The 13,455-nt window shown below is 38.5% G+C and overlaps 1 protein-coding gene across 1 annotated transcript in view; it reads left to right on the top strand.

Moving 5' to 3' along the window:
* The window catches only part of abhd3.S (abhydrolase domain containing 3 S homeolog), a gene marked incomplete at its 5' end in the record, with an annotated part of 32,894 nt that extends 21,535 nt beyond the window's left edge, over positions 1-11,359 (top strand). Inside the window, 4 exon segments of the mRNA NM_001095957.1 lie at positions 1,705-1,878; positions 5,875-5,923; positions 7,427-7,592; positions 10,449-11,359. Coding sequence (NP_001089426.1) covers positions 1,705-1,878; positions 5,875-5,923; positions 7,427-7,592; positions 10,449-10,627 — 568 coding nt within the window. The 3' untranslated portion in view covers positions 10,628-11,359.
* Positions 11,360-13,455: the final 2,096 nt, after the last annotated feature.

Genomic DNA, 13,455 nt, shown 5'->3' with positions numbered 1-13,455 from the left:
TCCACACTTGCCAATCCTTGGGGGACGAAGACACTACTGTGTGAAAAATTATCTTTTGTGTACACTTTAAAAAAGCTATAAAGGGAGGTGATTGGATCTGAATTAGTGCTTAATAATGTATTGCTAAGAGGTGTATATGTCTGCTGGCCAGGGTATTGCATTTCCCACCTTATCAGCACCAGGACCTGTCGAGTGAAACGTGTATTGCTTAAAAACATATGGAGTATTTTTCAGCGATATGCAGCTATTACTAAACAGGACACAGTTTATACTGGCATTGCCATATACTTTAAATGGGGAGAGGTTTCTAGCATTTTGCCCCCTTCCATCAGAGTGATAAAATGCTGGGTGATAAAACAATAGAATTTTACCCATTGTGCCATTACATAAACTATCTTTCACCCTTTTGATCCAATATGCCCAAGACACTTCTCAAGGGCTCCAAATTAAGATGCAGGACGGTCTCTAAGCACAACAAGCCTATGCCAAAAGTAATTGAAATAACTTGTGTTTCTTATGGTCTTTAGTTGCACTTTATTATCTAATACTGACCTGGTAAACCAGTGTTTTGTTTTGTTTTTTTTAGCTCGGTTACCCCAGTGCAGTTATTATTAACTAATTATTGCAGCTCTGTCCAATAAAAGGGTGTATGAATCAAACATACAAATTAAGACAGGTACTGAGGGCCCTGCTTATTGGAATTTACAGTTTAAAGCATAAGGGGGTATGAGACACAGAAGGCTTACTTATGAACACAGCCCTAGGTGCAGTGCTGCAAATAAGGATGCAAATATCGTGCATGTCAACATCATTCATGAAAGGTACTTGCATCCAAGCTCTCTCCTTGCTGTTGTGTTAAGTGCAATTGTGCTCATCACATGCACCTTTGTGATGTTGGCGAACCCTATCGCTACCGCCACCCTAATCCATGGTGGTAATTCCATGGCGGATTCCACAGATGGGGAAAGCAGACTTGCTGCAAAACTATCACACACTAAAGTTGTTTTAACGCAATTCAACTTGCATTTGATTTGCAAACGCATACAGGCTCAATGGGACTTGTTTTGGCAGTTGTTGCGCTGGGTTTCAAAAATGATCACATTGTGGCAAATAATTGTATTTTTCACACTGTACTGGTGTAAGTTAATGAGTTTCTCAGACTAATAACAAGACTCGAAATACATAAAATATTGTTAGAGTCACCCTGCAAAAGTAATTCAAATATATCCAATATATTAGCATTAATCCAATATACACAGTTTTTGGACACTCTACAATATTAAATCCTTTGCACTAAACAATTTAATTCAATCCCAATAGTTGTCAGAAATGGTCAAACGCAGTAGATTGCAAAATTCAGGGTGCTTTTATTTCCACACTACATGCTTCGAGCGACAGCTCTTTTTCATACTTGAAAAAAAGCAGAGCTGTCTCTCGAAACATGTAGTGTGGAAATAAAAGCACCCTGAATTTTGAAGAATTATACTGCGTTTGACCATTTCTGACAACTATTGGTATTGAATTATATAGGTTCACTGGACTGAAGCAGTGTGAATTGGTCTCAACTTCGTGAGTGAATCCATATCCTAGTTTGGTGAATGAATAGTTTGTTATAAGGTTTGTTTTGCTACTAATCCTTACCTTGTATACAATTATTTCCCTGCTTCTTGTTCTGCTGAACCTTTTTTATTTCATTGTGTGCAGAATGCTACTGGTAAATTACCTTGGTAAGATGGGACGCCAGACCCCCCTGAAGGGAGCTGCAGTTTTCTCTGCTGGATGGGAAGCTTTTGAATCTGCGATAACTCTTGAGAAGCCCATTAACTGGATGATGTTCAATTATTATTTAACAACTTGTCTTCAGGCTGCAATTGTCAGGTAAGTGCGTATACTGAAGTACAGAAGTGTATGCAATATGCATTAAAGGAGACATATATGATAAATGAAAACTCGCTAATATTGTAGGCAATTATGAATACTATATAGTGCTAATTTTACTTTTGGCTGTAAATTAATATTGGAATAAGTCTGATAAAGCAGTGATACATGTCCTAATGAATATTTTCTAATTTTAATATATATTTTGCTACTGCCTTTATTTTGTTAGCAAGTCTCACTGCTTTATCAATCTTTTTCCATTGTTGACAATTATTTTTGTACTTGTGTGCTTACTTAATAGGAAGCAGACATAAACACATTTTTTCCCTTTTTAGTAAATTAATATTGTCTTCAAAAATGGCCCCTCTTCTCTGGTCCCTGCCTGTGATTCAAATGAGGGGTGGGCGTGTCCTAACGGTCCCTGCCAGAAGCACAGCAGGAGGTGAATCACAGCCCTGCAGTCACAAAAGCACAGACAGGCTTCAGTTCCCTATCAGGTCCTGTTAGCTGTTGATTGGTTCCTATTCTACAGTGCTGAGTGCCCCCGGCTCAGCCTGACTATTCAGTGAGTGGAAGAGAAGGGAGGGATTATTAGGGTTTTTGCAGAATTATTCAATAACAGCATAAAACCCTACTTTTTCAAGCACAATTATTCTATTTTCAAAAGAGAATAATACACTGGTACATTTTTGTTTTCCACACAATACGTGGTCAAAGGTGGTTCGCCTCTACGTTAAGTTTTACTACATTATTAAAGAGCCATTCTAAGCAACTTTTCAATTCATCTTTTTTTTTTTTAATAGTTTTTTTAATTATTTGCCTTTTTATTTACTCTTTCCAGCTTTCAAATGGAGGTCACTGATCCCATCTAAAAAAACAAATTCTCTGTAAAGCTACAAATTCATTGTTTTTGTTACGTTTGATTACTTAATTTTTTATCCAGGCCCTCTCCTGTTCCAGTCTCTTATTCAAATCAATGTATGATTGCTAGTGTAATTTGGATCCTAGCAACCAGATTGCTGAAATTGCAAACCGAAGAGCTGTTGAATAAAAAGCTAAATAATTCTACAAATAATGAAAAATAAAAACCAATTGCAAAGTGTCCCAGAATATCACTCACTAAATCATACTAAAAAAACTCAAAGAAAAACTCAAAGGTGAATGATATTTAATGATGGATAAAAACATATATGCAGGTTAAAGTTGATCTAGAAGCCACTGTGTACACTATTTACTTGAGCATAGTCACCCTTTTTAAAGCTGGCTGAACAAAAAAACTGTCCTCAGAAATTGCCTGTATGCAGACCTTTACTCCTACTGTGTATGGGGCCTTTGACTGCAGCAAACAAGATGGCAATAGGTGAACCATTTCTCAAAAATTTAGAAGCAATTGTTTCCAGCAGGGATCTGCTTGTCAGTGGAAAGTGTTTCCAATATAAAGTGACAAATGGATAGTGGCATATAAATTATGCCAATATTTTCAACTGAGAACGGTGGTCAAACCTATATGCTATTGACTTAAAGGAGCAGTATGCATCCTCTTTTAACAATCGGTCAGTGAATAGGGTGTGTACTGAACACACCATTTTTTTCTGTTTAATCACAAAAATCTATGTTTTTTATATAATTCTTGCACTAAACAGGGTTTTTCAGTGGACTGAAGAAGACGTTGAAATATAATTTACTTTCTCTTTTAGCCAGAAGCGGGGCCCTTCAGGACTAAGGGCCTTTATCCTGTTTAGTGCAAGCAATAATAAATTCCATAGCTATGTCTTAATTAAAACAATAGGCTTAAAGCTATCTAAGTATCTTCAGCATAGGCCCTATTCATTAATCTGACCAGGGTGAAATCATATGTTATAAATCTGGCTTTACCCATTTTTGCTATTGACATGGGAAAAAAATGTTTTTTTCAAAATGCATCAGTTAATAGTGCTGCTCCAGCAGAATTCTGCACTGAAATATGTTTCTCAAAAAAGCAAACAGATTTTTTTATATTTAATTTTGAAATCTGACATGGGGCTAGACATATTGTCAGTTTCCCAGCTGCCCCCAGTCATGTGACTTGTGCTCTGATAAACTTCAGTCACTCTTTAATGCTGTCCTGCAAGTTGGAGTGATATCTCCCCCTCCCACCCAAGCAGCCTGACAACAGAACAATGGGAAGGTAATCAGATAGCAGCTCCCTGACACAATATAACAGCTCTCTGGTAGATCTAAGAACAGCACTCAATAGTAAAATCCAAGTCCGACTGCAACACATTCAGTTACATTGAGCAACAACAGCCTGCCAGAAAGCAGTTCCATCCTAAAGTGCTGGCTCTTTCTGAAAGCACATGACCAGGCAAAATGACCTGAGATGGCGCCTACACACCAATATTACAACTAAAAAAAAATACACTTGCTGGTTCAGGAATGAAATTTTATATTGTAGAGTGACTTATCTGTAATTGTACTGTGTAAACAGTGTAATTTAGAAATAAAAACGACATCATAAAAATCATGACAGAATTCCTTTAAGTTATTTAAGCACTTTTAAACACCAATGTGCTGATAGAGAACTTTTATGGACAAAACATCCATCCTTGCCTGTCCCTTTGAAAAGAAATGCTCTGCTATGACACACTGGTTGTAATAGATATGATGGGGAAATGCTAACAATTACATTCTCAAGTAGTCCTTGCCTGTTTATTATCTGCTATAGGCAGAGCGATTTCTGTTCTCTCAACAGGAAGCGTTGACAAGTGGGAAAGGACATTCTGAGAGCACTGTGGCAGTCCAAATGCCTTTCTCCAAATCATTACTTGACCCAACCGCAGTCTTGTGACTTCTTATGACACAGCTTTCAGACATCTTTCTTCAACAGTCAAAGAAGACAAAGGGGTATATTTATCAAAGAGCGAAGTTAGAGATCGCCACAGTCCTCTAGAGTGAAATTCCGCCACTCTCCATTCATTTCGATGGGATTTTGAAAGGCGTATATATCAAAGGACGAACTTTCACTTTCACCCATTGATAACTCTTTTAAAAATCCCATATAAATGAATGGTGAGTGTTGAAATTTCACTCTAGAGGACTGTGGCGATCTCTTACTTCACTCTTTTTGATAAATATACCCCATAGACTCAGTATTATATTGAATTACAAGTAGGTTTCATACAGTTAAAGGGAAAATATATCCATATACCCATTATAAAATGGCTTAGGGTGCTTTTGTTATTATTTATTATTTTTTGTTTTATGATATTTGCAGTTTAACAGTAGCATCCTCTGTAGTTCTGTCTTGGCAGCAGTAAGACAGTATGGCAAAGGCTATGAAGTTGCTGATGGTAATGCTTCTCCATTCAGTTCTATCGCTCTCTAGAGCAGCTTTTGCCATTCTGCCTCGCCACCTGCCAAGACAGAACAGCACAGGTTTCTCCTTTTACATAGTTAAGATATATCATAAAGGGAAAATGCAAAAGTGCTCAGAAGAGCAGTAGGAACATTTTTATAATGCTTTTAAGGGAGAACTAAACCCCCCATTGTGATAAGTCCCCTCCGTTGGCCCCCTCCCTGCATCCCCCCTGCATAGTCTTACCCCTGAATTCTTTCCCCTCTAGAAATAGGGACTGCAAATGCAGAGTGAGCGCAGCAGAGCTCATGGGTGCCATCTTCTTCTCTTCGGTAATCTTCGTGTCTTCTTCCTCCTCTTCGGCAATTTCCGTCTCTTTCGGTGCTTATGCAGTTGTTGCGAACAGGGAGATTGCTCCACCTGCGCCAATACGCCGCTCACTTCACGAAGATTATCAAAGAGAAGAAGATGGCGCCTGTGAGCTCCGCTGCACTCACTCTGCATTTGTGGTTGCTTTTTCTAGAGGGGAAAGAATTCAGGGGTAAGACTGTGCAGGGAGGGGTGCCAATGGGGAATTATCACAATGGGGGGTTTAGTTATTCAAGCAATAGGTATTAAAACAGAAAAATGTTTTATTGTAAAAACAATTTTCTATTTTGTAGACATCGCCATATTTTGGAGAAACACTTTGATATTGATCACATTCTAAGGGTGAGTTGGTTGATAAATTTACCTACTAACATTTAGATTTTACAAGTGGATCAATTTTGAACACATTGCCAATCTGTGCTATATCTACCCCCACACACATGTCATCCCCAAAATACTCACACTTTCCTGCCCTTTTTTAGTCTGTGATTTAGGGATGTCCTTTCTAAATCAGATACCGTAGTAGGTATTCTGTTTGAGAATGTCACAAGACAACTATTTAAGAATTCACATTACTACATTTAGCAAATTAACAAAAGTTTTTTCCAGAAATCAGCATTTTAGAAAAAAATCATAAGGCTAATTTGGGTGAAGTTGCAAAGTTGATAAAACTGGGTAAAACTCATGTTTTTTTGTCTAAAATACATTTTGACCCCTCGTCATCTTTTACAGTACACATTGGTCTTTTTAAATAAAGCACAAAAAGATATGCTAATTGCACCTGCCATTATAATTTTTGCCTGGTAAGGGCTCATCTTGAATATGCAGTGCAGTTTTGGGCTACTAAACTGGTAATAAGAATGGAAAAATTAAACTTCAAGGAAAGAGACATCAAAGTTGGGGCTATTTTCTCTGGAGAAAAGTTATGTATGGTGGCATGATTATTCATCTTTTTCATTTTTACCTAGTGTAAAAATGAAAACTGGGTAAATGGATAGGCTGTGCAAAATAATAAATGTTTCTAATATAGTTAGTTAGCCAAAAATGTAATGTATAAAGGCTGAATTGACTGGATGTGTAACATAATAGCCAGAACACTACTTCCTGCTTTGCAGCTCTCTTGGTTTCCACTGACTGGTTACCAGGCAGTAACCAATCAGAGACTTGAGGGGAGTCACATGGGTCATAACTATTTGCTTTTGAATCTGAGCTGAATGCTGAGGATCAATTGCAAACTCACTGAACATTTATGTCTCATGTGCCCCCCCCCTTCAAGTCGCTGACTTACTCAGAGTCAGAGAGCTCAAAATCAGGAAGTAGTGTTCTGGCTATTATGTTAGACATCCAGTCACTCTTTTTGAAATTTTGAAATTTAATTTTGAAATCTGACGTGGGGCTAGACATGCTCTTAGTTTTCCAGGTGCCCTCAGGTAAAGACCTTTCATCAGCCTTTCAAAAAAACACCTGCACTACAAAAATGCTTCCACCTAGTGGAAGTGAGAATAGCACTCAAAAACACCCAAGTCCGACTGCAACTCCTTCAGTTCCTGCTCTTTTTTATTTATTTCACTGTGGAGGAGGTTATTTTCCAACCCAACTTGGAAAGCTGGTTTGTTACCCAATCTACATTTGTAGAAAACATATGTTCCATTCAGCCAAGTAATGTTCTGCTCCACAAATCTTCATTATTAAATGTACATGCTTATCTTTTGCCCCACACATTCTCAACTGTATATCATGTTCAGAGTCTTCAAACACTGCAACTAGTTCATAATATGTCATGCATAGTTTTAGTTCCACAATTTATTGCTTGCTTGATTTTTTGGCTTAATGTTTGTTCCACAGGCTAAATCAATTCGAGAATTTGATACAAGGTTTACCTCTGTGATGTTTGGATACCCCACAAATGAGCACTATTATAGGGATGCAAGCCCATGCCATAAGGTGAAGTCAGTAGAGATACCAGTTTTATGTCTAAATGCACTGGATGATGTTTTCTCTCCTGGACATGGTAAGTAGTTTCATTTCAAACGATATAGGTACAATTCAGATGATTTGTCTGCATTGTCCGACAATTTCTAGGCAACATGCATACTTTTAATGAAAGCAATCCAGGAATGGGACTAGTTATCCAGAATGCTTGGGACCTGGGTCTTTCCAGATAATGGATCTCACCATAATTTGGATCTTATTCTTAATACCTTAAATCTACTAGAAAATCATGTAAACCTGAAATAAACCCAATAGACCGGTTTTGCTTCCAATGAGGATTAATTATATCTTAGTTTGGATAAAGTAAAGTATCATTACTGAGAAAAAGGGAATCATTTTTAAAAATGTGGATTATTTGGATAAAATAGCGTCTATTGGAAATGGACTTTCTGTAATCCGGAACTTTCTGGATAACGGATTTCAGATAACAGATCCCATACCTGTGTAATAAATTGGAGCATTAAATGTTGACATCTAGGGCCTATTAATTAAACCTCAAATTTTTCTGAAAAAAATGTTTATGTGGACTTTGCATCCAGTCCTGCCTCATTTGTCTTCTGTGTTGCCCATAGCAACCAACCAGCAATTAGATTTGAACAGTCTCCTACAAGTTAGAAAACAATAGCAAAAGTCTGCTTGCTACGAGCAACATCTAGGGTTGCCACCCGGCCGGTATTTTACCGGCCTAGCCGGTAAAACACCTGCCAGGGCCGGTATTACAAATTTACCGGCAATGCCCTTGCCCTCCACTAAAAACTTACATTTCCTTTGGCTTCTGTGATGTGGCCCCACCCCTTTTGTGGCGCTACCCTGTGGTTCCACCCCTTTTTGCTCGCTGAATACCGGCTCCGCCCCCCTTTGCATCACAGCCCGCCCCTTTATTATCCGCCCCCACCACTGGCCGGTATTTTTTTTTTTTTAAAAGGTGGCAAACCTAGCAACATCACCAATGACATTTGTCTCCAATGTTAATAAATACTGTACGCCCCTAAAAGTGGCTTATGTTTTTGAGCAGTGAGTATAGTGAAGATGTTGCCTACTAATAAATGTCAGTTGCAACATGTCATGACCACCAGTCAGTAGTAGTGTATGTTGTGGAACTCTGTCCACTGATTAAAATTGCATTGCGATGCTTTGCTAAAAAATCACAGACTCTGTAATATTGTTTAAAACAGTCTTAGGGGCCCATTCACTAAGCTCGAGTGAAGGATTCGAATGAAAAAAATTCGAATTTCGAAGTATTTTTTGGGTACTTCGACCATCGAATTGGTTAAATTCGTTCGAATACGAACGAAATCGAACGAATCGAACGAAAAATCGTTCGACTATTCGACCATTCGATAGTCTAAGTACTTTCCCTTTAAAAAAAACTTCGACCCCCTATTTCGGCAGATAAAACCTACCGAAGTCAATGTTAGCCTATGGGGAAGGTCCCCATAGGTTTGCTAACCTTTTTTTGATCGAAGGATTTTCCTTCGATCGAACGATTAAAATCCTTCGAATCGTTCGATTCGAAGGATTTAATCGTTCGATCGAACGAAAAATCCTTCGATCGATCGAACGAACGTTTAGCGCTAAATCCTTCGACTTCGATATTCGAAGTCGAAGGATTTCAATTCGAGGGTCGAATTTCGAAGTATTTTTTACTTCGAAATTCGACCCTTAGTGAATCTGCCCCTATGTGTATGCTCTGCGCAAAAGTCCTTTAGGATTGGATAATCAGCAGCACCTAGTTGGTGTGGATCCACTCGTCCACCACATAGATACAAAAAACAGAACAACTTTCTAATGAATCCTCAAGAATAATGGGAAATATACACTATAGGGCCAGGCACAATAACAAAACCTTATTTTACTGGAACAGAATGCATCACTTGATACTATCCTGCACAGTTCTATCACACTGACAATAACAAGTAGATGGCATGGGATGCATCATTTGTTGCTGTTTTAACCTTGCAATAGGAGTTACACCGTCATGTTATTTGCAGTATAAAAATTGCTACTATTATGTCATTTTTAAAAAGTGCAATTGAACAATTTTACATTAATCTATAGCAGTGATCCCCAACCAGTAGCTCGCGAGCAACATGTTGCTCTCCAACCCCTTGGATGTTGCTCCCAGTGGCCTCAAAGCAGGTGCGTATTTTTGAATTCCAGGCTTGGAGGCAAGTTTTGGTTGCATAAAAACCAGGTTTACTGCCAAACAGTGCCTCAATGTAGGTTTACAATCCAAATAGGGGCTACCAAATGGCCAATCACAGCACTTATTTGCAACCCAAGAACATTTTTCATGCTAGTGTTGCTCCCCAACTCCGTTTACTTCTGAATGTTGCTCATGGATTCAAAAGGTTGGGGATCCCTGATCTATAGGTAGGCTATTTAGTATGGGTTAATAGTTACTGATTTCAGTTGGGTTGATAATAGACCAGAGTCCATGAAGTTCAACTCCTTTCGATGAACCACAGTACACAGTGTCGGACTGGGGGGCCCGGGGCCCACCGGGTCTGCTATCCAGGGCCCCCCTTCCTGTGCCGTGCGCTTCCTTTCTTGTGTTCCAAGCTGGTGCACATGTGCAGACGGCGAGGCACTCCATTTTTTTAAAAAAAAAAAATACCACGATTGGGGGTCTGGCCCGGCGGGGGCCCATGACCGGTCGGGCCCACCGTTGTTTTTTCACGGTTTCCCGCCGGGCCAATCCGACCCTGACAGTACACATATATACATACAAACACTCATACCAACCTATGTATGTATATATGTATGTACACTGTTACAGCTTTAGTGTTACACTAATCAGGGATCAACAAAGTAGACAAATGTCTGTCAAATACAGTAGATGTTTAAATTATGTATTTCTGCTTCTGTTTTTTAGCAATTCCAGTGGAGACTGCCAGACAAAACCCAAATGTCGCCTTGGTGCTAACATCTTATGGAGGTCATATTGGTTTCCTTGAAGGCATTTGGCCAAAAAAGCAAACTTACATGGACAGAATTTTTAAGCAGTTTGTACAAGCTATCTTTGAGCACGGCAATGAAATTAATAGCATGTAGCACACAGGAATACTGCTTTTTATGAGGATCATGGGTGTGTATTGGAAGGTTCTGAATTCAGCATATGAATAACGTGGTCCTCCTCCTCTTGCTAATGAATTGTCAGGAAATGCAAAGCCTCTAAAGAAGCACTGGAACAATGAGTAATTGCAAGCAAATACGCCAGCACGCTAGATCTAAACATCTAGTATTTAAACACTTGCAAATAAATGTACTGTTTTGCAGCAAGAACTTGCATACAGGAATGTTGGCATTTTGTAATTTCTTTTGTTACCAAGAATGACCTTAAATGAAATATAGCTCTACATATACTGAATTGCACTTAACCAAAACCGTTATTTATACAGGCAAACATTCCTCAGGGTTTTGATATTAGCCAGCTGTTCTGCCTAGAAATGCAAGCATTACAAATGACAGTTTGAAGGATTGGCACATCCTGATTGTCTAACAATAATGCATGCTCATGAAGGCATTGTACAAGGCAAAAAAAATAGGAATGAAGACGTCACAAAGTCATCAAAAAAAGTCTGACTCAAAGCATGGATTTTAGCAGTGTAGAATGATTCCTAGAAATGAGTATGTGCACATCATACAATATCTACAATAGATAACTACATTTATGTTGAACTAAACCATGTTTCTTTTACATATTTATTTTTTATCTGATGCTGATTATATAATGCATTAAAGATATTTTTTTTGTTCTATTTAAATAAACTATTTAATTCTAAACCAATGTCTTTTTATTATTGTTAATTTTCTCTAAAAAATAAAATAAACATATTTTTTTTTGCTTGTAAGATGGTCCAAAGCAATCAAACAAGCAATTTTGTTATTTCTTAAAATGAGAAGCAAAGTCAACAATCACTGGGGGGTTTCCCAGTGCCCCAGTGATTGTATTTACTTAACTTAAAACACTGGTCCGGTTTTAAATTGTCATTTCTTGAAGTTAAGGACATTTTTCTGGTTTTATAAGGGTGGCTCTTTGCAAAACGAACCCTGATATTTTTGGAGGTTTACAAAACAAATGGACCAGCTGTTCGTCTGGTTAAAGTCAATCCATATGTTTCTATTGTTCCTTACTTTCTTACATCAACTTGGAGGACAGGAGAGCAATTTCTAGATCACCTGTCCTAATTGCTGCAGCAGATATGTAACATTCTCGTTATCAGAACTTTGCATCGTGATGGGTGTTTAGCGACGCCCTTTAGGGGCCCGGGCTTTCTGCTGCGGAAAACCAACAAGGAAGTCCAGATTAAGCCAAAAGTCTGAAAGCGGGGTACCGGCAAGGATTTTAGAATAAGCGTAGTCAAACAGGCGAAGAGTCAAAGGCAGGCAGCAGGAATCGTAAACGGGAGTCATGCAGGAGTCAAAAACCAAATAATCAGAAAGACAGGCTTGAGCAGGAATAGTAAACTGAAGCCTAGCTTGGGCACAGCAAAATGGTGAATCAGGCTTTTATCAGGAACTTTGGTGCCAAACTTTGAATTTGGCGCTGATTAGTGATGTCATGACGCCAGCGTCAGAGCACCCAGCATCAAGTGTCAGGAGCCAGCGTCAGTAGAATCAACCAGGAAGTGCGTGCCTGCGCAGACGAAGAGAGGCGTGCCGGGAGGTAAGTAAATGGTTAATTCTCCCAGTGCGTCTTACAAGATAGATGAAAACTGCAAAACTGAGTTTCCCTCTTATCCCTAGACTCTTTAGAGTGGAAGGAAAGAGTGCTTAGAAACCATATGAAGTGGGAAGATTATCTGGGGAGGGGGTTGTCCAGATTGACAAATGACAACATTAAACGCAGCATTACTTAGGGCTGAACACATTGTCATATTGAACCATGCAGATCATGAACAAACAGCGATCTCTAGGGATTCCACAGTTCAGCAACTTGGAGTGTAAGAACAAAACACAGTTAGGGCCAATTGTGTTTGTATATTGTTACGCAAAGTTAATCATGCTAATAAATGCAAAAATATAGATGTTCAGGAAGCTGTGTTGATATACTCTTGTGGTTATACTTCTACAAGCAGCAGTACAGCAGAAATCTAAAAGAAGAGCACTATAATTTCTTCACAACCCAATGGTTTGCTCATGTTACTTAATCTTCATAATGTTGCAGGAGAAAGTTATGGAGATGGCATCCAAGAGGGATGTAATGGCTGCTTTGCTTCCTACACAGGCTGCTCTTTGTCAAGCGCTTGAAATATTTAGTGCCAATAAAAAGCACCTGCAGTAAGTCCTGCACTCACAGTCTATTACTTGTAATATTTAATCTAAGTATTCAAGTATTCATTTTTGCACCACATACAGAGGTGCTAACAAGATTTAAGCTGCTACTTACCTCTGTGCAAAGACTAAACATTATTTTATTGAAACATTGTCCCCATACACATGACATGAATGAAAAAAGAGCTGTCCAAAAAAAAGGAAACAAACCATTACCCACGGCCAAAGAAACACTGTGATCCTAGGATAAATAACAGCCAAGAAATTATTTGCAACATGTGTTTATGTTTCAACTATGTGATAGGGACATTAGATAGTAAGCTCCACTGAGTAGATATTGATGTAAAATATATCTAAATAAAGGATAATAATAATAGAATCCATGTTGGTAGAAGATGTGCTGCACACTAAAGCAAGGCAATTTTATGAGTCAACTCAAAGAGAGAGTTATAAACAATGTGGCCCCCCTTCTAGTTGTTGACTGACTAACAGATTAGAATGATGCAAAAGAGGTCTAAGTTAAGTTATATTTTAGCTATTACATTATATATCCATTTACTCCAGCCTTTATAGATTACATTTTTGGCTAACTTATCTACTTATCA

This window comes from Xenopus laevis, chromosome 6S (assembly GCF_017654675.1).
Source record: "Xenopus laevis strain J_2021 chromosome 6S, Xenopus_laevis_v10.1, whole genome shotgun sequence".
Classification (NCBI taxonomy): Eukaryota; Metazoa; Chordata; class Amphibia; order Anura; family Pipidae; genus Xenopus; species Xenopus laevis.
The sequence above is the reverse complement of the archived record's forward strand: the minus strand, read 5'-3'. Positions and strand labels throughout refer to the sequence as shown.